Source organism: Balaenoptera borealis (assembly GCF_965194805.1).
Source record: "Balaenoptera borealis genome assembly, chromosome: 11".
Classification (NCBI taxonomy): Eukaryota; Metazoa; Chordata; class Mammalia; order Artiodactyla; family Balaenopteridae; genus Balaenoptera; species Balaenoptera borealis.
In genome coordinates, this window is record NC_138868.1 from 5,695,622 (window position 1) to 5,715,758 (window position 20,137).

The following is a 20,137-nucleotide window of genomic DNA, read 5'->3' on the forward strand; positions in this document are numbered from 1 at the left end:
GCTGCTGAAAATTAAATTAGTTAATATATGTAAAAGGTCAGTACCAAGCACATAGTATACACTCAATTAATGTGTGCTATTATTCATCAGACTGGACTCTTTTCTCCCTTTGTTTCAAATATACAAGGTGGCTTTCCCTGTAGCTTTTTTTTTAAAGAAATTTATTTATTTTATTTATATTTATTTTTGGCTGCATTGGGTCTTCGTTGCTGCACGGGCTTTTCTCTAGTTGCGGAGAGTAGGGGTTACTCTTCATTGCGGTACGCAGGCTTCTCATTGCCGTGGCTTCTCTTGTTGCAGAGCATGGGCTCTAGGCGCACGGGCTCAGTAGTTGTGGCACACAGGCTTAGTTGCTCTGCAGCATGTGGGATCTTCCTGGACCGGGGTTCAAACCTGTGTCCCCTGCATTGGCAGGCGGATTCTTAACCACTGCGCCTTGAGGGAAGCCCTTCCTTTATCTTATCCACCCAGAAAGGGTCCCTTTTTTTTTTTTTGCACACTGCCCAACTCCAAGAGCATCTTTCACATAGATTAAGAAAAGTGAATGGGTCCCTCAGGAATTGTGCAACATGGTAGCACCATCCCCATGTCCTAGCAACCCCCGCAATGGTGATGATCAAAAGAATAAGATGATCAAAAGACAATAAACACAGAGGTACTTTGGAAATGATTAAAGTACTATAATACAATCACCATATTTATGAATCTACATTCTCTTGAAGTTACTGTCAGAAACAAGAAAGGGTTGGCTAGATTACTGCCCTGACACAAAAGACTTCATAACTTCTGTGATCTAGGGATATAAAGAGATAAATTAAGGTTGGGGCTACCTTAAATTCACACTGAGGGCCACAACCAGCTCATGAGGTTGTTTCTCAGGAATGGCCATGGGTTTATTCAGCCACAGGGTAATCAAAAGTATTTCAATATTTGTTCACATCAACACCCACAGCTTTTAGTTCATTTTTTGCTATACTTCAAAGAGAATACCAAAAGATGATTTATTGTTATAACTTAACTATTCATCTCAAGACAGTGAGTACTTACTTTGGTTACCCAAATCAAGGGATCTTAGAATAAATTAAAAGGAATAATAAAGAAATCTGCAACTAGGTTGAGGATTTGCCATGACCATGAAGTTCCTTTTGCAAAAATTCAACGACAAAAAAACCACTTCATGCTTATTTGGGCAAAGCCCTGAGAAACACAATCTGAGATGCTTTCAAGATGTTTTGTGTTGGACTTAAAACTCTAAGATTAACAGCAGATAATCAGGATGGAAACCTAGAACCCATCTACTGGATAGCTCTCTTTAAATCAGAGTTTTCAATCTCACCCAATTAACACTGGATAATTCTTTGTTATGGGCAATTTGTTTTTGTTTTGGGGGTATAGTTGCTTTACAATGTTGTGTTAGTTCCTGCTGTACAACGAAGTGAATCAGCTATATGTATACATATATCCCCTCCCTCTTGGACTTCCCTCCCACCATCACCCCATCCCACCCATCTAGGTCACCACAGAGGACCGAGCTGAGCTCCCTGCGCTATACAGCAGGTTCTGTTGTAGGGAATGTTTAATGGGGTGTTTTAACAGCATCCCTAGCCTCTACTCACTAACATACCAGTAGTCCTCTCCTAGTCTGACAATCAAAAATGTCTCCAGATATTGCCAAATGTCTCCTGAGGGGGGGGGGGGGGCAAAAATCACCCCCAGCTGAGAACCTCTGCTTTAAACAAATCTGTTCCAAATGTCTAAAACATCCACCCACATTCACTCCTCCCTCTGATCTTCCTGATAATCCAGACTTAATCCCAGAGTCCACCTTAATTCATTTGTCTTTGCTTCCAAAATCCTCAGAAATCACTTAGTACAACTCCCTCAATAACAGGTCAGTTCTCTTGCTCAAAACTATAGTTGGTAATAGAATTGGTACTAGGACTCTGGGCTCATGATCCCCAATCAAGCACTCCTTTCCATCCTAACATGCTGGTATCTATCATTCACCAAGTTTTGTCAGTCCTTCACTGCCAAAGTGTCTTGCTTCTATCTCTTCCTTTCCATTTCTACTATCTATACCCCAGAGCAGTAGTTCTCAAACTTCTGCACACATCAGAATCACCTGGCTTGTTAAAACACAGATCACTGGGTCCCAACTCCAGAGTAATCCAGCAAGTATGGGGCAGGGCCCAAAAATATGCATTTCTAACTAGTTCCCAGACACCCAGATAATGTTTACTTTGCTGGTAAGTGGATCACACTTCAAGAACCACTGCCCTAGAGTTCAGGTAACCTATCACCTCAAGAGGTAATCTATTTCAGTATTCTTCTAGACACCTCCCTGACTTAAAACTACAAAAATATTACTCCTAAAAAACCACTTTGATCAAATTAGTGTTCAATTAAAAACAAACCACAGCTTCTAACGGCTCTCTATTTTCCATACCTGGCTTTCGTAATTGTTTAAAATGTGTTCCCTATATTATCAACACTACCTCCCAAACAAATCTTCTACTTTAGTCCTACTAATCTAACAGCCTATAGGCTTCCCACTCCATAGTAAAGCTTATGCTCTCTTTAGCTCCTACAAGACCACCCTCTTCCCTCCTCCTCTCTACCTACCTGAAGGAGGCCTTCACCACTGTATTTGCCAAAACCACTCATTTGGTCACTATCTGCTGCCTTTTATCTTTATGCTTTAAGTTTTTACCAAGTACTCACAGATAGAGAAAACCCCCAAGAATCTAAAATTTAAAACAGAAAACAATGATATGAGTGACATGCATAAATAAAAGGCTTGACATATACACAAACTGCATGAATATTGCTATTTTAATAGATCAAGTGCAGTAAGTTCAAAGTTCACAAAAAAGAAAGAACGTGCCAATTTTTAAAAAACATAATCAAATGTTAGCTGTCAAATATTTGTAGCTATCTCATTTAGGATATTAAGCAGATATTTGTTAGGAAAGAAATTGTAACAGTAGCCTCAAAAAAAGATGAAGTACTCAGTTTACAACTTCCTACAACAGGAGTACCTATCATTTGTTTTCTGTATGAAATACACTGCAAGAGAGATGATAAGGTGTGAAAGAAGAAACACAGGGTTCAAAGTCTGGTTCCACCCCTTACCAACTTTGTGATCCTGGTCAAGTCAAGGCAGCTCCCTAAGCCTCCATTACCATAATAAAAAAAATTAAGGTTTGAAACTATACCATCTACCTTACAGGGCTGTTTTGAAGATTAAATAAGGTAACGCATTTGAAAGAACCTAGCCTAGTATTTGACACGTGATAAATGTTTATTGAATTTTAACCTCTGTTGATGTGAAAGCACAATGCAAAAACACTGTATTATCCCAAAAATGAGATAAAGAGAGCACATTAATAAAACCTGACTAAGGATGTCCATTCCCCAAGAAGAAAAATAAAAAGGAACATAAAATAAGAATGTTATGTCCCTCTGCATGGTATACAGCAAATGTATCCATTCCCTGACTTAATGGTCAAAACCAAGACTTTTTTTTTTAACATCTTTATTGGAGTATAGTTGCTTTATAATGGTGTGTTAGTTTCTGCTTTATAACAAAGTGAACCAGCTATACATATATCCCCATATCTCCTCCCTATCCCACCCCTCTAGGTGGTAACAAAGCACAGAGCTGATCTCCCTGTGCTATGTGGCTGCTTCCCACTAGCTACCTATTTTACATTTGGCAGTGTATATATGTCCATGCCACTCTCTCACTTCGTCCCAGCTTACCCTTCCTCCTCCACATGTCCTCAAGTCCATTCTCTACGTCTGCATCTTTATTCCTGTCCTGCCCCTAGGTTCTTCAGAGCCCTTTTATTTATTTTTTTTAGATTCCATATGTATATGTTAGCATATGGTATTTGTTTTTCTCTTTGACTTACTTCACTCTATATGACAGACTCTAACTCCATCCACCTCACTACAAATAACTCAATTTTGTTTCTTTTTATGGCTGAGTAATATTCCATTGTATGTATGTGCCACATCTTCTTTATCCATTCATCTGTTGATGAACACTTAGGTTGCTTCCATGTCCTGGCTATTGTAAATAGAGCTGCAATGAACATTGTGGTACATGACTCTTTTTGAATTATGGTTTTCTCAGGGTATATGCCCAGTAGTGGGACTGCTGGGTCGTACGGTAGTTCTATTTTTAGTTTTTTTTTTTTTTTTTTTTTTTGGCAATTTTTTTTTTTTTTCTACTTTATTTATTTATTTATTTATTTTTCGCTGTGTTGGGTCTTCGGTTCGTGCGAGGGCTTTCTCTAGTTACGGCAAGTGGGGGCCACTCTTCATCGCGGTGCAGGGACCACTCTTCATCGCGGTGCGCGGGCCTTTCACTATCGCGGCCCCTCCCGTTGCGGGGCAAAGGCTCCAGACGCGCAGGCTCAGTAGTTGTGGCTCACGGGCCCAGCTGCTCCGTGGCATGTGGGATCTTCCCAGACCAGGGCTCGAACCCGTGTCCCCTGCATTAGCAGGCAGATTCTCAACCACTGCGCCACCAGGGAAGCCCTCTATTTTTAGTTTTTAAGGAACCTCCATACTGTTCTCCATAGTGGCTGTATCAGTTTACAAAAACCAAGACTTGAGAGTAACACAAACACCGTCGCTTGCAACTTCACAACTTTAAGGCTGTCTTAAAGTCAGCAAAAACCTTAACATGGAGGGTTTAGGACAGGATTTGAGATAGGAAACTTAAAATTCAGATTGAGCTTTTACAGTTAACTAAATATTTTCTTATTTGTTCTAATGGCTTAAATACTATAAATGTGTTCATGTGGCATGTGTGCTAAGCATAAGTTTTTATTTGTTAGAGCTTAGGCCTTCTGGTTCTTATGTATACTACAGAACCCAATACCCCGATATTTTGTTCATCCCTGTATACCAAACTCTCCTCCATTCTAGTGATCTATTCCTAGCAGTCAAGAAAACTCATAGCAAAGAAAAGTAAATACTTATGAGGGCTTTCAACAATATCAACAAATACTTATTAAGCATTTTCTACATTGCAGACTGAGAGTACTTTCTTCTCTCTTTTCGAGGCTAATTATTGAGCACTTTGTGTGTGTCAGGCACTATTCGAAGCATCCAGTAGACACCATAAACAAAAACAAAGTCCCAACTCTCAAGGAGCTTGTACTCTAATGGAGAGATATGCACAAACAAACTTAAGTATGGTAGTGATTAGTGCTCAGCAAAATAAACAAGAGAAAGTAATGGGGCTTAAATACAGCCCTGTATTCTGGGTCCCCAAAATACGGGTAACTGTGGAAGACTGATGCGTAAGTATAAAGAATTAGCTCCCTCATCACCTGCAGTTTGAATGCCAAAAATGGGCAACAAGTTTTTCCTACATCACCAGGAAGGAGACTGCAACACTCTGAACAATGTACTCCTCCACCAATAGAGACTGACAGTTAAGTCTAATGGAATAATGATAAATAAGCAAATTCAACAATTTAGACCATCTATAATTTTTTTTAACTGTTAACAAACTATGGAAAAAATTGCTTAAAATTAGGTTTTTATTTTGCCTGGTCTATTCCTGGGCAGAAAGACCTTAGAGCGGGGACATTCAAAGTGCGACTGTTTGTAAAAGGGATAATCTGTTCATCGCTCCTGAATCTGGGGAGACAATTTTAAGGATGGCCCAAAGAAAGGTGAGACTATCATAAGGACTCAGTGCCCTCAGTTTCTTGCAACAGATAAATGATTTAGCTATTTCAGAGGGAATCATATGTAAGGCACATTAACAGGATTGAGCATCCAGTAGTATAATAACATCCTTTAGAAAATCTCTTAATCTTAGCATCAAGATTGACAAGCAAGCTGAATTCTCAAGTAAATCAGCATCTCTCCCTTCAGATAACAGCACTAGGCTTAGGTGAAGTCAAGGGAAAAAAAATACTCAGGTCATATAACTTCTTTTACCCTGAAGTATATTGTCTTCACCTTCTTTTACATTGATTTAGGCATTCATTTGTTTCTACAATTGCCTTTGGCAGGGGTTAGTGAATTTTTTCCATACTAAATGTAACTATACCTTAAGCATTTACTTCAGATGCACATTATTTTGCCCTTGATTTTCTTCTATGCAATAATAAGGATTACTCAGAATTGGTGTGATTTCAAAAACTTAAAAGATCATTGACTACAATTGCTGAGGATTTAACTAACATTTTAGATTAAGAAACTGTAAGATATTATGTTGAACATTCCCTATAAACGAACACTTAAATATACATGGCTGTGACAAACATTCAAAAATACTCCAACACTTTGGCTCCTGAAACCAAATGAAGAAAAAAAAGTTCTAAAATTAGTACCTGTCCATGTTCCTCAGTAAGGTCCTACATCTTAATTTACTAGAAATACAGAAATAAATCATCGTTACCTCAGGATAACCAAATATCCACCCATCACCAAACTGAATCTTCTATCCCTCTCACTTGAATACCTCCTCAACTATGTCAACTTCCCATGGAGATCTATCTGGCTTTCTTCTAGGAATCTATACACAAAACTACTAATCTTTTCATTAAAAACAAAACAAAACAGTGGCTTGTTTAAAAAAGTCAAAACAGCGTTTACCCTCCCTTGTATTCCCTACACTGCAAAATAAGTAAATGTTCTAGTTCCAGAAAGAAGAGCTTATGCCCCAAATCTACACGTACATACCAAATTCAAGGGTATAATTCTCTTCCACATGTAACAGATAAATATTATTTGACAAAAGACAAGCCAATTTTTAAAAACTAGCTATGTCTGATTTTTTTAAAAATGGCTTGTCACAAAGATGATACAAACATATCAAAATTTATCTCATCAAATCTAGTCTGTGAACTTGAAATAGCTATGTCAGTTAAAAGCATTAAAAAGGATCTATTCAATCATGAACAATGCATATTCTTATAAGTGAGGATACAACTTTTTTTTTTTTTTAAAGATAGGTAAAAGGTCCTCAATATTAAAAAGTCACTCTTGTTCTGAAACGAGTTTGGCCTCAGACTGTTAATACTGGTATACTACATTTTCTCTCCCAAGAGGCTATTTTGAAAGTATGTCACCGAGGGATAACCATTTAGGTTTTGTCCTCTAAAACAATATGGAAGTAATAGCCAATAACACTATAATCAATGCACTAGGTAATTCAATTCAATCTGACAAACATATAGTATGAGACCACACAAAGTTTAATCACCAAGCCAAATTAGCACACCTGTCATTTTGTCTCTCTTTCAAACTTTATGTTCCATGGCCAGTAACTGCAAAACAAAACTAAATTCTATACTTTGACTTACTTTAAAGAGATACAGTGTTATAGCTACTGTAAAAATTAGCCTTTATGCCTTCATGTTAGTCTTAAAATTCCTCAAATATCTAACTTCATCAATAGAGAATTCTGTAATATAAGCACTTGCCACAGAGACATTAAAATTTTGGTAGGCAGGGCTTCCCTGGTGGCACAGTGGTTAGGAATCTGCCTGCCAATGCGGGGGACACGGGTTTGAGCCCTGGTCCAGGAAGATCCCACATGCTGCAGAGCAACTAAGGCCGTGCACCACAACTACTGAGCCTGCGCTCTAGAGCCCGCGAGCCACAACTACTGAAGCCCATGCGCCTAGAGCCCATGCTCCGCAATGAGAAGCCCGCGCACCGCAACGAAGAGTAGCCCCCGCTTGCCGCAACTAGAGAAAGCCCGCGCACAGCAACAAGACCTGACACAGCCAAAAATAAATAAAATAAAATAAATAAATTTAAAAGTTTGGTAGGCAGACTGCCATTCAAATTAGCCACCAATATGCTCTCATATCAAAAGTTGTTACGGAAGGGATTTACACTTTGAATATAATTTTGTCATGTAATTTAAAAAAGGAAAACAGACATCAGTCACCCTAAACTCCAAGATTATTGCCCAAAATTCTAAGTGAGAAAGATTCTCCCAAAATATTTGCTGTACCCTCTTACACAACACTGCTACAAAAGCACATAAACCAAAAGAAAAAATACGCTAGATAAGGAAAAGGTTAATGTGTGCAACAGGTAGCAATCATTTTACAATTAAAAAAAAAAAATCTTACCAGGACAAAAATCACAGATTCCTTGGATCTCCTTACCACTACCTCCCTATCTTGTTAAAAAATATGAAAACTTGCTTTGAAAGACTGGATCCCAAGATCTCTCAGATATTTATAAAACAGCTCAGCAACTCTACCAGCCTGACATGATAAAAATGAAAATCCATATAGCAGTAACTAACCGAGAAAAGAGTTTTGCAGCATCTTCTTTCTTTTCCCCCCAAGAAACTGAATTCAAGAAATGTCAAAACAAAAATAAATCCTAAACGTACAAAATTCCACTGATGATATACTTTATTTCTAAAAGTTAAAGAATTATAATGTCAACCCACAGATTAAGGGACAAGAAGCAAATCTCTAAAATAAAGCTTGCCAGAACATATTGCCTACTGGATACACTTGCCAATACACACCACACCTTTTCAACAGTCACACTGGGGCATGGGGGGGTGCAGCGCGCGGGGGAGAACAGCCTTTTCTCAAAGAGTCTGGAGATTATCAGAAAATGAATTAAAGAATCACTCTTTTTTCCTCCAAATTCAGTCTAAAATGCAGAGCCAAATAAAACCAGCATAAATTCCTTTAGTAATTTTCTAGGTCTTTCAGTTCACCAAATTTTACATAATGCATACAGTTCTGTGGCTTTCCTCATTCCCCACTCTACAAACATAAATTCAAATTTCTGAAACGAATATATGGTGAGAATATTAATAAAGCTCTCTTTGACTAGGGAAAACAAAAATCAAATTCTTAAACTCCAGTAGGGAAACCTTGAGAGGAAAGCGGGGGCCTAAAGGACAAAGTATTCATATGCACATACAAGCTAATTCCTTCCAAATCATTACTAAGTAAAAATGTATTTCTATAAGATATATCACATACATCCCTCCCAAAATACAAAATACAGAACTTTACCAGCATCCAGTATTCTACCTTCTCTCAATCAATCCCCTTCAACCCTATCAGTGTTAATTTGTGTTTAAAAAAAAAAAAAAAAAAAAATCCACAGTTCCACTCCCCAGCTCAAAGCCAAAAATCTTGGTACACAATAATCTAAAAAAATTATACAGAACTATCCTTCCTCAAACAGTTTTGCCCCTCAAATTTACATTCAAATCTAACTTAATCAATTAGATTTATTACAATGTCAGTATTGCAAAATTAGGAATCCTTGTCACACTGTAATCCACAAAATCCTTTGATTTACAACGGTTTCAGCAGAAGTTAAAAGCTACCTATAAATCCATTTCCAAATAGGATGACTACTAAGACTCTAACTACTTGGCCTAAAATTCAAATGAGATACTAATACACCTTCCCTCCTCTGGTGCAGAGAAAAGCCACCTGAAATTTTTAATCACAGTATGTTCACAAATGGAAACAAAATAGTTATTCTGCTTCAAAATTGGAAAAAAAAGAAAAGAAAAGAAAAAAAAAAGACAAGAAAATACTAACCAATCTCTGGCTGTAACGAATCCTTTCTTCTTCGGGTTCCATCTCTCACTCTTCTGTTGAAATTACAGAAAGAAACCACTCCAGGGCTGCCTTCCTCTTCCTCCTTAGGAACCAGATTGCAACACTAAAGAATAATGATATGAGCAGAGATGAGAACTCATCCTCGAACTCAACCTTTCTTTCCTCGGAATGAAGTGTTTAGGATATGTGTAAGTTAAAGGCTTCCTGAGAAATCTGGTTCCTCTTCATCAGTTTGGGACCTCTCAGCTCTGGGGTAAGTGGTTCCATGTCAAGATCAACATTAATCACATTACAACTGTCTGAGGCCTATAGGCAAAAGAAGATGTTGGTTTCAGTTCCTTACTGACGGGCTATACCACTTGTTTCTCCCCACAGGATTACAATACGCAAGGCTCCCCTTCATGGCAGCATTAGCAAAAAAAAAAAAAAAGAAAGGGGCGGGGGGCGGGGGGTGGACAGGACTTTTCTCTCTTAGAGAGCTGGCCAGGTGAAGCAGCCACTGAACTAATCCAGATCCTAACCAAATTAGTTCTCTCTCACCCGTAATTAGAAACTAAAGAAAAGGACAGACTGACTACATAAGAAGAGAACAAGAAATCAGGATTTAAATAAAGACTCCAAAACAATTTCCCATACACCTCTAGTAAATCCGTATGCAATCGTCGCCTTCCTTCCTAGACTCCCCGGATCTTTTCATTCCCAAACCAACCCTCCACCCCAACACAAGATGTGTACAACTCTGAAACAAATTCAAGGGAGTTGCAAATCAGACACAAAAATTTATCAGATCTTTCTGTGTAAAGTAATAAACGATTTTACCTAGAGACGTAAGTAAAATTCATCTTTTCCAAACATTAAAGACCGGTTTGCGCGACGGCCGATCCCTAATACCAAGAAAGGTTTTTCTTTTTCCTAAATATTCTCAGGGATAATGGCTTCCATAGAGAATGCAGATTTTTTTTTTCTTTTTTGTAACTACATTAAGGCCACGTTAACAGCATCCTTTCAAAACTGCTACGAGACCACTGGACCTAATGACACAGTTTGCAAGAGCAGTTCGTGGCAGAGCCCTCCTGGAGGAAGCCCTCGCCCCAAGTCGGGAGGGAAACCGTGTTTGCACCCCCTGGGCGAAGACCGCCCGGGCTTGAGAGCAGCCAGGGCCGGAGAGGAAAAATGGAAAATCTCGCCGGGTTCCCCCAGGAAAAGGCGTTTCAATGGTTCGTTCACCCATCGGAAAAAGAAATAGAAACTTTACATTAAGTCTTTAGATAACACAGCGAACCAAAACTTCCAAGGGGGGGGGGGCGACAGGAGGGGGAATCTCACCGGGGATTTTGCTCGTGAGTTCTTGTCCAAGTGAGAAGTAAAAGATTCCAAAAACTGAGAGGAAAAATTAAATCCCAAACGTCGTCTTCGGGTTTTTTCCGTGGATCAACCCAGTATCCAGAGGGTCACAGCGACCCGGAAAAGAGAGGAAACAGTTGCTGAATCAAACCTCCTCTTCTGGCTTTGGAGACCGGGAGTCTGAGGCGTCAGGAGAGGGGAGCGCGACCCCTCGGCGCCGAGCCCGGGGCGCCCCCGCCTCCCCCGGGCCAGCGGTCAGCAGCCCGAGCCCGAGCCCCGGGCCAGCCCTGGCCGCGGGGCCGCCGTGCCCGAGACAAGCAGCCGCTCGGCCACCTCCGGAGCCCGGGAGCGGCGGCCGATCAGCTGAGACCGGCCGACCCGAGGCTGCCCGCGCCGCCCCGGCCCCCCGGAACGCGGGCCCCGGCCCCGGGGGGCGGAGAGGGCGGGAGCGGCGCGGCGCGCCGGGCTGGGGGCCCCGGCTCCCCTCGCGTCTCCCCCTCAGCCCGGGCTCCGCGCTGCGGGACGAGCCCCCGGCTACTCCCCAGTCGCAGAGGAGGGATTCCGGGGGATGGGCCCCCTGGCGTTGCCCCTCCTCCCGGAGCGCCCCCTGCCCAGGATAGACAGAGCGGCGACAGGCCCAGCCACTGGGAAGGTGCTCTGCGAGCCGCAGCCGCCGCCGCCGCCGCCGCTGCCGGGGAGGGGTGTTGTTTCCCTCACACAGGAGGAGCCGCTGAAGCAGCCGCCGCCATTTTGAACCCGTCAGACTCTCACATACACACAGCTCCTCCGCGGCGCACTGCGCAGGCGCCGCCTCCCCACCCCTCCTTCGGCTAGCCTCTCCACCCCCCACCCCCCTTCAAGCCTCTCTTCGCTTCTTACCGCTCTCCGGGGTGCACGTGAACGCGCACGCGTCACTCCCCTCTAACGCGGACACTTTGCCGGCGCGCGCACGCGCGGATGCGTCGGCCTCGAATCGCCCGCGCCCCCGCGACGCCGACGCGGCTCCCCGCCCCCCCTCGCGTCAGCCTGCCCGCCCTCCCGCCGGCCCACCGCCCCCGCTCCCCGTCGGCCTTCTTCCAGGGCTCGGGCCCGGCCCGCTGCTCGCGCCTGCGCGCAGGCCACAGATCCTCCTCCGCGCGCGCCCTGCCCCCCACACGCCCTCGCTCGAACACACACTTCGCCTCTGTGACCCCGCCCCTCGCCGGCCAGCTGCGCCGGCGGCCCTCCCCCACCTCTTCTGGGAGGGTGGTGACCCCCGACCCCCCACAAAGCACAACACCCCCCCAAGCAGAGGGGAGAAGCGCCCCATTCCCCTTCAACCGCCCTCTGCGCGAGTCAGCCCGTCACAGTCGCACAACCTGAGGGCCGGGCGGCCTGGGCGAGGGCAGCCGTTGCCCGCCTCAAAGCGGGGTCTCCCGGGGTCAGGCTGCTGGGCCCGGCCGGCCAGACTGCCCAGGGCGCAGGGAAGGGGCGCCTTCCCGCCGGCTGCCCTCCCCTCGCGCGCCCGCCGATAGGCCGAGGCCGGCCTGCCCGCCATCACCGGGCAGGCCCTGGCGCCCCCGCCGCGGGGCCAGCCCGCCCTCAGCTCGGGGGGCTCCTCGGTGCAGCAGCCCGGCCCCGCCTCACCCACTCCTCGCCGCTCCGAAGGGGCAGGAAACGGGAGTAGCATGTCTGTCCTGGGCTCGGCTCCCCCGGGGGAGCTCCGGGCGCTTGACAAGGGCGTCCACAGGTACCAGGCGCGGGAGTGGTCGCCGCGACGGCCCGGGGGCGGTGGCGGCCGGCGCGCCCACCGCGGGCCCGAGGCGCCCGGGGAGGTGGCCCTGCAAGCCCCCGCTCCTCGGCCACGCTCAGGTTTCCGCAGCGCCCGTGCCCCCGGCGGCCCGGGTGGGACGTGACCCCGCCCCCGGCGAGTCGGGGCGCCCCCCATGGAGGGGTGCGCGAGCCGTCCCCAGCCCGCGGGCCGACCCCGCCGCCCCGGGCCGCGGCGGGCGCTGGAGGCCCGGCCGGGAAGATGTCTTCTCTCGGTGCGCGCAGCTTCGCGCGAGGGTCAGCGACGGGGCAGCGGCCGCCGAGCCGCGCCAGCCCTGCCCACGAACGGGCTCCCGCGGCTCGACAGCTGCCCGACGGGCTAGCAGGCTGGGGACGTCGACGGAGCCCGGCCAGAGGTATCTGAGCAACGCCATGCGAGCAGCCCAACCGCGATCAGGGCATTTCCCCAGCCAATCTCGTGCTTTGGGGCCCGTTTAAATTATAAATCCCGTAAAGGACCGTGGCTTGGGCGTTACGCACCCGGGTCAGCTCTGTTGGCTTCACTACACTCTTGCTGAGAGGTGTCACACAGATCTTTTTTCTCCCTGCCTTGGTTTCCTACCTTTTAAACTCTTGATTCCTGGGATCCGGGGATGTAGGAGAGAGGGAGGGCATGGAGTGAATCATATAACTTCCACGAACAACATGGAACTCTTTTAGGAATACGTTAGAGAAAGACAGTAATTGAAATAATGATATCTTCTATTTCTGTCAACGTTTGGACTCTAGGGTAAAGGCAGTATGTAAACCCAAGGTATCATTATTTATTAGCACATGAGGTTTATCTACATGCAAACTTGGGGAGCTTTGCAGACATTCTCTGCTTTGTCTCACAACATCCGTAGGGGACAAGCTAAAGTGCAGGTAGCATTACACTCATTTCAAAGATAGACACTTGAAGTACAGAAAGGCTAAACAGCTTGCATGACTACTCTAACAGAGAAGAGTTTAGTGCTTTGCCACACCAGACTGCAACTTCTCACAAACAACACAAAAGGTTTGTTAACATGGTATCACCCTCTTGCATTCCAGTCACTGGGAAATATTCTTTATTCTAATACTAGTTTTGTTCAGACTTCTTAGATTTTCAGAGCAAATGAAGAGCTTCACCCAAAATTATCAGGCCTAAAGCCTAAGCCTTTCAGACTATAGTAAAATATATTTAAAAGGCAGCAGTCTTTAACATTGGCACTACCAGATGCGATCCCATAGGCATCTGGCTCTCTGCAGGTATAGAAAAAGGCAGCAGCTTGTTTGTTTTGTCTTTAAGAAGGAGAGAAAGACTTTTGCCATTGTCAGATTGAGTGTCAGGCCTCATTGCTATTTGCAAAATAAACGGCTTTATTTCCTTCCCACTCATCCCTATAAACCCATGAGATACTTGGGGGCAAAGAGAGAGAGAAGGAGGTCTCTAGCAGAAACTCAACTTGGTCTTAAGATCCAGGACCCCTTAAAGTAATTAACCATCAGTGAACTGAGTTGCTCACCTTCAGATAACAGCTGCCTCCTACAGGTTTAACTCAGGTGGGTATGCTGGGACGAAACCTAAGAAGGCTCCAAGAACAATAATAGTAATACTTACTTTGAACAGGACTGCTAGTAAAGGTTTGTCAGATTGCAGCCAGCTCTTTTCCAGTTGAAAACCATTTGTTAACTAGTCTGTACTGGGCGACATGACATTTAAACATATACACGGTGGTTTCTTCACAGGCAGGCTTTGTTAATATTCCAAAGCAGATGTGCAGGGTGAGATAAGAGATAGGCAGATGGCCAGTGATTCCCCCCCTCCCCACAAAATCACAATGGCTCTGGTTGGCAAGGGCATATCATGAGGCTCACTGCTTTGCCCTGAAAGAGCCATTTTCAAGGAGAACAGAGATTGGGGATTCCCCAAGAAGGCCGCTAGACCTGTGAACAGCTATTTGACTTCACCTGCAGCTGCAGGGAGAGGGGGAGAGTAGTAGATGGAAAGAAGGAAAGAAAAATTCCTTCTAGAAGCATTGAGAAGAGAATCCCTGACTGGAATAAGCTGGTGCCTTAATAAGATATTAACAAACCTCTGCTTTCTTAAGCAAAGCTAAGACCCATCAAATGCTGAGAGTCAAAATTCAGATCACCCACTTCCTTGGAGAGACTTTAGTGAGAGAAAAGAGAACCCTGTAGTCTGGTCAATTAAGTTAAGCTATTTCTGATTTCTCTGCACTCCCTAAATGTTCAGGAGGAAGTAGGGATGTCCCAAACAGTGTAGGTCTAAACCGAAATAGAAGAATTGGTCTTGAAGAGCCCCTGGGAGGTAGCATAGCCAGTAATTAAAAAGTTTTGGCATCAAAGACAGAAGGTCTACTCTGCTGGCTACCAGCTAGTCAGTCCTAATGAACTCCTCAAAGCCTGGGTTTTTCATCTATACAGTGGGAAAAATACCTAACTCTCAGGATGAAGTGAATAATGTCTTAAAGCCCAGTGTCTGACACATAGTAGCCATGGATTATGAGCATTTACTGTGTTTCTGACCTCCAGTTTCGAGGAAAGTTTTAAGTACAGATGCTTCACTGTTTAAGCAAATTTAGAGTGTAAGGAGTGACTTATTCATAGCTTTTCCTCTTTCCTTTCCTGGATCCTAGTCTCTCCTCTCCAACCCCTGGTGTCTCTGATCTCCAGTTTTCTCTCGTCCCTGACTCTGTCTGCCTCTCCCTGATCATCAACTGATCATCCTGAGGTCTCTTTCTTTTCATCATTCTCTCCATCACTCTGCTGCTCCCCACCTGCTGTGTTCATTCCTCTCTCCAGCCATGCCCATGTCATCCACTCTGTCATCAGCGGAGTAGACCTTGCTTGCCCACTTCCCTTTACCCATGTTTGGTGCACCCTAATCATGTGCTCTCTAGTTTTGTAACTTAATCATTTCCTGAACATCTTCTTCCACCCCCCTTCACTGGACTGTAAGTTCCTTGAAGGCAGGGGCCAGGCCACATCTGAGTCCCTCAAAAGACCTTCCAAAATCAATATCAGATACTTACTGTGTCAACCCTAGGAGGGATAAAAATTAGGTGTTGGGTGATTGTGAGTTTTAAAGGATAGAAAGTTTTCTTTTGAGTCTGAAAGTAAAATCTGAATTGATCAAGAAAAGAAAGGAAGCCAGAAATGCCCTGCAGTTTCTTGTATCGTTGAACATCAGTGGCACGTGAGATTCTTTTAAATTTCATGGAACACGGTTGACCCTTTCCTTGGGACTATGGGACAAAAGCCCTCCCTGGCCCAGTCTCTCCTTGCTGCCATTTTCACCAGGCATTTGGCCTGCTTTAGTGCAGACCCACCTCTCCTGAGTCATGGGGTTGACTGGCTGTGGGGCAGCTGCAGCAGCATCTGGGATCCACCCGCTCTTTTAGCAGCCTTAGCTTTGCCTTGGGGCCAGGCCACCCTCACTTCCACTTCTAAAAGGGAGAGACTTCCTGCCCTTTCCGAGAGTGGGCCTGAAAGATGCTGAGCCCTGTGCCTCATGACACCTGTATTTGGTAGGGGGACGTTTCTGTCACCCTAGAGTTCCAGGGTGTGTTTGCAACCCTGTGCTTGTTTGCTGGCATCTGGTGACGGCTGTTAGCTGTGGGGTGCCCCAGCCACATCCGCAAAGGGCTAGTTGCCTAAACACTTAGGCCTGTTCCTAGATCCTCCCAGAGGGTCTGATCTTTGCCCATCTTCTTCGAAGGCATTCACTGCCTTTTGTCAGCTTCAGTTAAGTCTGGTACTGTTTCAGCTGCTTTGTGAGGGGCCTTACCAGCTGTGTGTTATTAGTCCAGTCCCTTAACCTATAAGGAACTTCTTTAACAAAACAGAGATCACGACTCCTGCCCTGTTTCCTCCTAGGATTATTGTAGAGTCAAATGGACTAATGAACAGCTTCCTATGGAAGCTGGAAGACAATATATTTAGAAAGGATTGGGACTTCCCTGGTGGCGCAGTGGTTAAGAATCCACCTGCCAGTGCAGGGGACTCGGGTTCGAGCCCTGGTCTGGGAAGATCCCACATGCCGTGGAGCAACTAAGCCCGTGCGCCACAACTACTGAGCCTGCACTCTAGAGCCCGCGAGCCACAACTATTGAGCCCGCGTGCCACAACTACTGAAGCCCGCACGCCTAGAGCCCGTGCTCTGCAGCAAGAGAAGCCACCGCAGTGAGAAGCCCGCATACTGCAACGAAGAGTAGCCCCCCGCTTGCCGCAACTAGAGAAAGCCCACGCGCAACAACGAGGACCCAATGCAGCCAAACAATAAATAAATAAATAAATAAATAAATAAATTTATATATATATAAAAAAGAAAGGATTGCTGGTTCTACTATTTCTTTTTATTTATTTATTTTCCTACAGGAAGGATTTGTTTTGTTACTGAGTACTTTGTGCTTAACACTAAATTAAGGGCTTGGATGGAAAAAGGAGATTTGAAAATTTAGAAAGCTTGGCTTTTACCCTTGAAGGCTTTGTATCATGGAGGAGATGCCATGAAGATATGACATACTAAGAGAACGTTGGTCATTACAGTGAATCACTGGAAGATAATGTAGACAATAAGAACTGGGTATAGAATTCCCCTTGGCTGTAGGCCCCATGGGGCAGGAAGTTTTGTTCATTTTGTTCCTGTTCACTGATGCACGCCCAGTGCCTAGAACAGTGCCAGGCAGAGTCGGCACTTACTCACTCATTGGTGTTTATTGAATCAATGAAGAAAGCAGTGATGCTTCTGAGGGACAGAAGAGTGTGAAGGCTGCAGGGCTTTGAACGCTTGCAGAAAAGTTTGATTTTGACAGAGTAAGAGAGGCACATATGTTCTGCAGCAGAGAGTTGGTGTAATAGCAATTGTTCCAGGTAAACTGTTCCTGCAGCTGTCACTTCAGCTGGAATAGAGGTGATAGAAACTAAAACCCCTACTACTGCAAACCAAGCCAGAATGTAAGTTTGCAAATCTTAGGCCAAGTACTTCACCCTCTTTATTCCAGCTTCTCTTGTAATCTGGTCTTTCTGTTCTGCTTATCTCTGCTGTCTCCAGTTTCTGGTGTCCTCTATAGAGTCCATATCAGAGCACAGCTTTTGATGTAATATTATAAACTTAATATCTCCAGCCAACTTTTTTTCAAAACGTTTCTTAATTATACTACTGTTCATTATCTTTGAAGTATGTAATTTTAAAATGACAATCTCCTTTTTTCCCAAAATGCTCACTAAATATTTAAACTATGAAATGTATTCAGTCTTCTTTTTCTTTCTGGCTAAATCTATTTTTACCCTCTCTGGGGGACTGCAAGAAATTATTGACTGCGTTTAAGGTGAGATTTCCACATTATATTTTTTGCAGCTATACTTGATTTGCCACAGCTTAGGGTTCATGTTTTGATTTGGTCGTAATTACTAGATCTGCTGCTACTGTTGATCTAATTCTCTTCTTATTGGTAAGCTGCATATCCTTAGTTAACTTTCTATTCCTGTATAATTTTATTGGTATAAGGAATGTGGGAGATACTAGATCTATACCTTAGTCCTTTATTATTGAAACTGCTTACAAGATTTACACATCAATGTTTTTAATGCATATGTTTATACCGGTGAAGGTTTATGTTTTGTATAAAAGTTAATATTTTTATAATATATTTTAGCATTTTCTATTTCATTTCACTATTAAGTACTTATTTACTATTTCCTATATTTTATGCATTTTTATAGTCAACAAATTCAGAAAAGTGGGCAAATTGAATTCTCAGTTCCGGCTTGCTGGAAGATAAATATAGAATTGGCAGAGGTTTCCTTGTTCTGGATCCACGTTATTCCTCTTGAAGGGACCATATTTCTTTCTATATGCATTTAAGTTGCTCCTTAATACACAGGCATGCAATTTGAATGCTACTGATAGTAGAACAATGCTGCTAATTTCCAGGGCTTTCTCTTCATTCTCTGGTTTATTACTCATTAAATCTGCCACCCAGTGTCTCACACTTGACTGGATCTCTATATGACCATTATCATCAGCAACCACAAAATACATGCCAGTTTCTAACTACCTGCTGGGTCTTCAAGATTTAAAATATAAGACTTAGACCCTGCCCTCAAGGAGCTTACAGTTTAGAGAAGAAAAAAATGACCATTTCAAAAATGCCAACCTGCAGCGACAAGCAACAGCATGGCAGAGCTCAGAAAGGGAGGAGTGAAGAGAGTTCCCGCACAGCCCCAGGAGCTGCAGCAGTACTCCTCTCTCCTCCAGGACTTCATGGTGTGTTTACTCAGGTGCTGCATTAACTTTTTCCCTATGGTGCCTACTAGGTCCTCCTCTATTTAAAGGGGATATTAGCACTGAATTATAGAATCTTAGAGTTGGCATAGAGCTCATAGGTCATTTAATCCAACCTGCTCATTTTAAAAAACTGGCAGTCTGAGGCCCAAAGATGTTAAGCAGCTTGGCCAAGGTCATGCAGCTAGTTTAGTAATGACATTGGAACCATAAACCATGTCTTCTGATAGTTGCTTTTCCTGCTACTCCTCAAATGGATGGCATTTTTCACCATCAGATCAAATATTTGTTCATTCGTTCCTTCCTAAGAAAGAGCACCTGCCTGTTTGAGACAGTGTGTTTGGCACTGGGGTTGCAAGGTGAGTGCGAATGAGACCACGTTGGGGCGGGTCAGGTGACCATATAAATTAACCACCAAGCTGAGACCCTTTGAAACAGTGAAAGGGTCTAATGATAACTATATGCACATCAGGTGTAATCCAAGACAAGTGCCCTGATGGACGCCAGGTCTATGCAAGATATATACACGGCCTGTACAGGATACTGTGAGGGCACAGAGGTGGGAGGGGCCAAGTCTGCTGTGGGGGAGGGGTGTCCAGGCAGGGAAGGCTTCATGGAGGAGGTGATGCTTGAAGTTACTGAGGTTTTGATGTTCACCAAGAAGATGGTGGAGGAAGGGTGCTTCCCATCCGTGGTGTGCTCTAGACACAGCAGAACAGCTGACAAGCACCGAGCCTACAGAGGGAATCCTAGCCTAGAGGACTTCTCCCACCATATTCAGCAAGTGGATGGGGCTTTGTCCTTTGTAGGGGATGGTTATTTGGTTATCCAGGCAGCAAATATTTATTGAGTATCTACTAGGTAGCAGGCACTGCTGTAGGCACTACCATGGGCAAGACAGATACCTGCTCTGAGAGGCAACACAGCGTAGTGGTCCAGCAGGGACCCTTGCAGTGAACACATCACCTTGCTCAAGCTACACAGCTCCAGGGGTTCGGTTTCCTCATTTATAAAAAGGGTTAAGAATCCCTCTTCAGGGGCTTCCCTGGTGGCGCAGTGGTTGAGAGTCTGCCTGCCAGTGCAGGGGACGCGGGTTCGAGCCCTGGTCTGGGGGGATCCCACATGC

General features: G+C 44.5%; 2 protein-coding genes across 7 annotated transcripts in view; one reads left to right on the top strand and one right to left on the bottom strand.

Moving 5' to 3' along the window:
• Positions 1-11,909, bottom strand: part of KDM2A (lysine demethylase 2A) — a 105,275-nt gene extending 93,366 nt beyond the window's left edge. Inside the window, exons 1-2 of one of the 6 annotated variants that reach the window (XM_082340802.1) lie at positions 11,811-11,909; positions 9,567-9,690 (exon numbers count right to left, since the gene is read on the bottom strand). In XM_082340802.1, coding sequence (XP_082196928.1) covers positions 9,567-9,608 — 42 coding nt within the window. In that variant the 5' untranslated portion in view covers positions 9,609-9,690; positions 11,811-11,909. Of the gene's footprint in view, positions 1-9,566; positions 9,691-10,913; positions 11,747-11,810 lie in introns of those variants that run through there. The other 5 variants (XM_082340803.1, XM_082340801.1, XM_082340806.1 and 2 more) reach the window with 5 other exon arrangements.
• On the top strand, positions 11,889-17,038 carry LOC309605883 (uncharacterized protein; the record flags this gene model as incomplete). The annotated part of the gene is made up of 3 exons (XM_082342201.1): positions 11,889-12,087; positions 12,295-13,096; positions 16,602-17,038. The coding sequence occupies 3 exons, from the start codon at positions 11,889-11,891 to the stop codon at positions 16,777-16,779; spliced, it is 1,179 nt and encodes a 392-aa protein (XP_082198327.1). The 3' UTR covers positions 16,780-17,038.
• Positions 17,039-20,137: the final 3,099 nt, after the last annotated feature.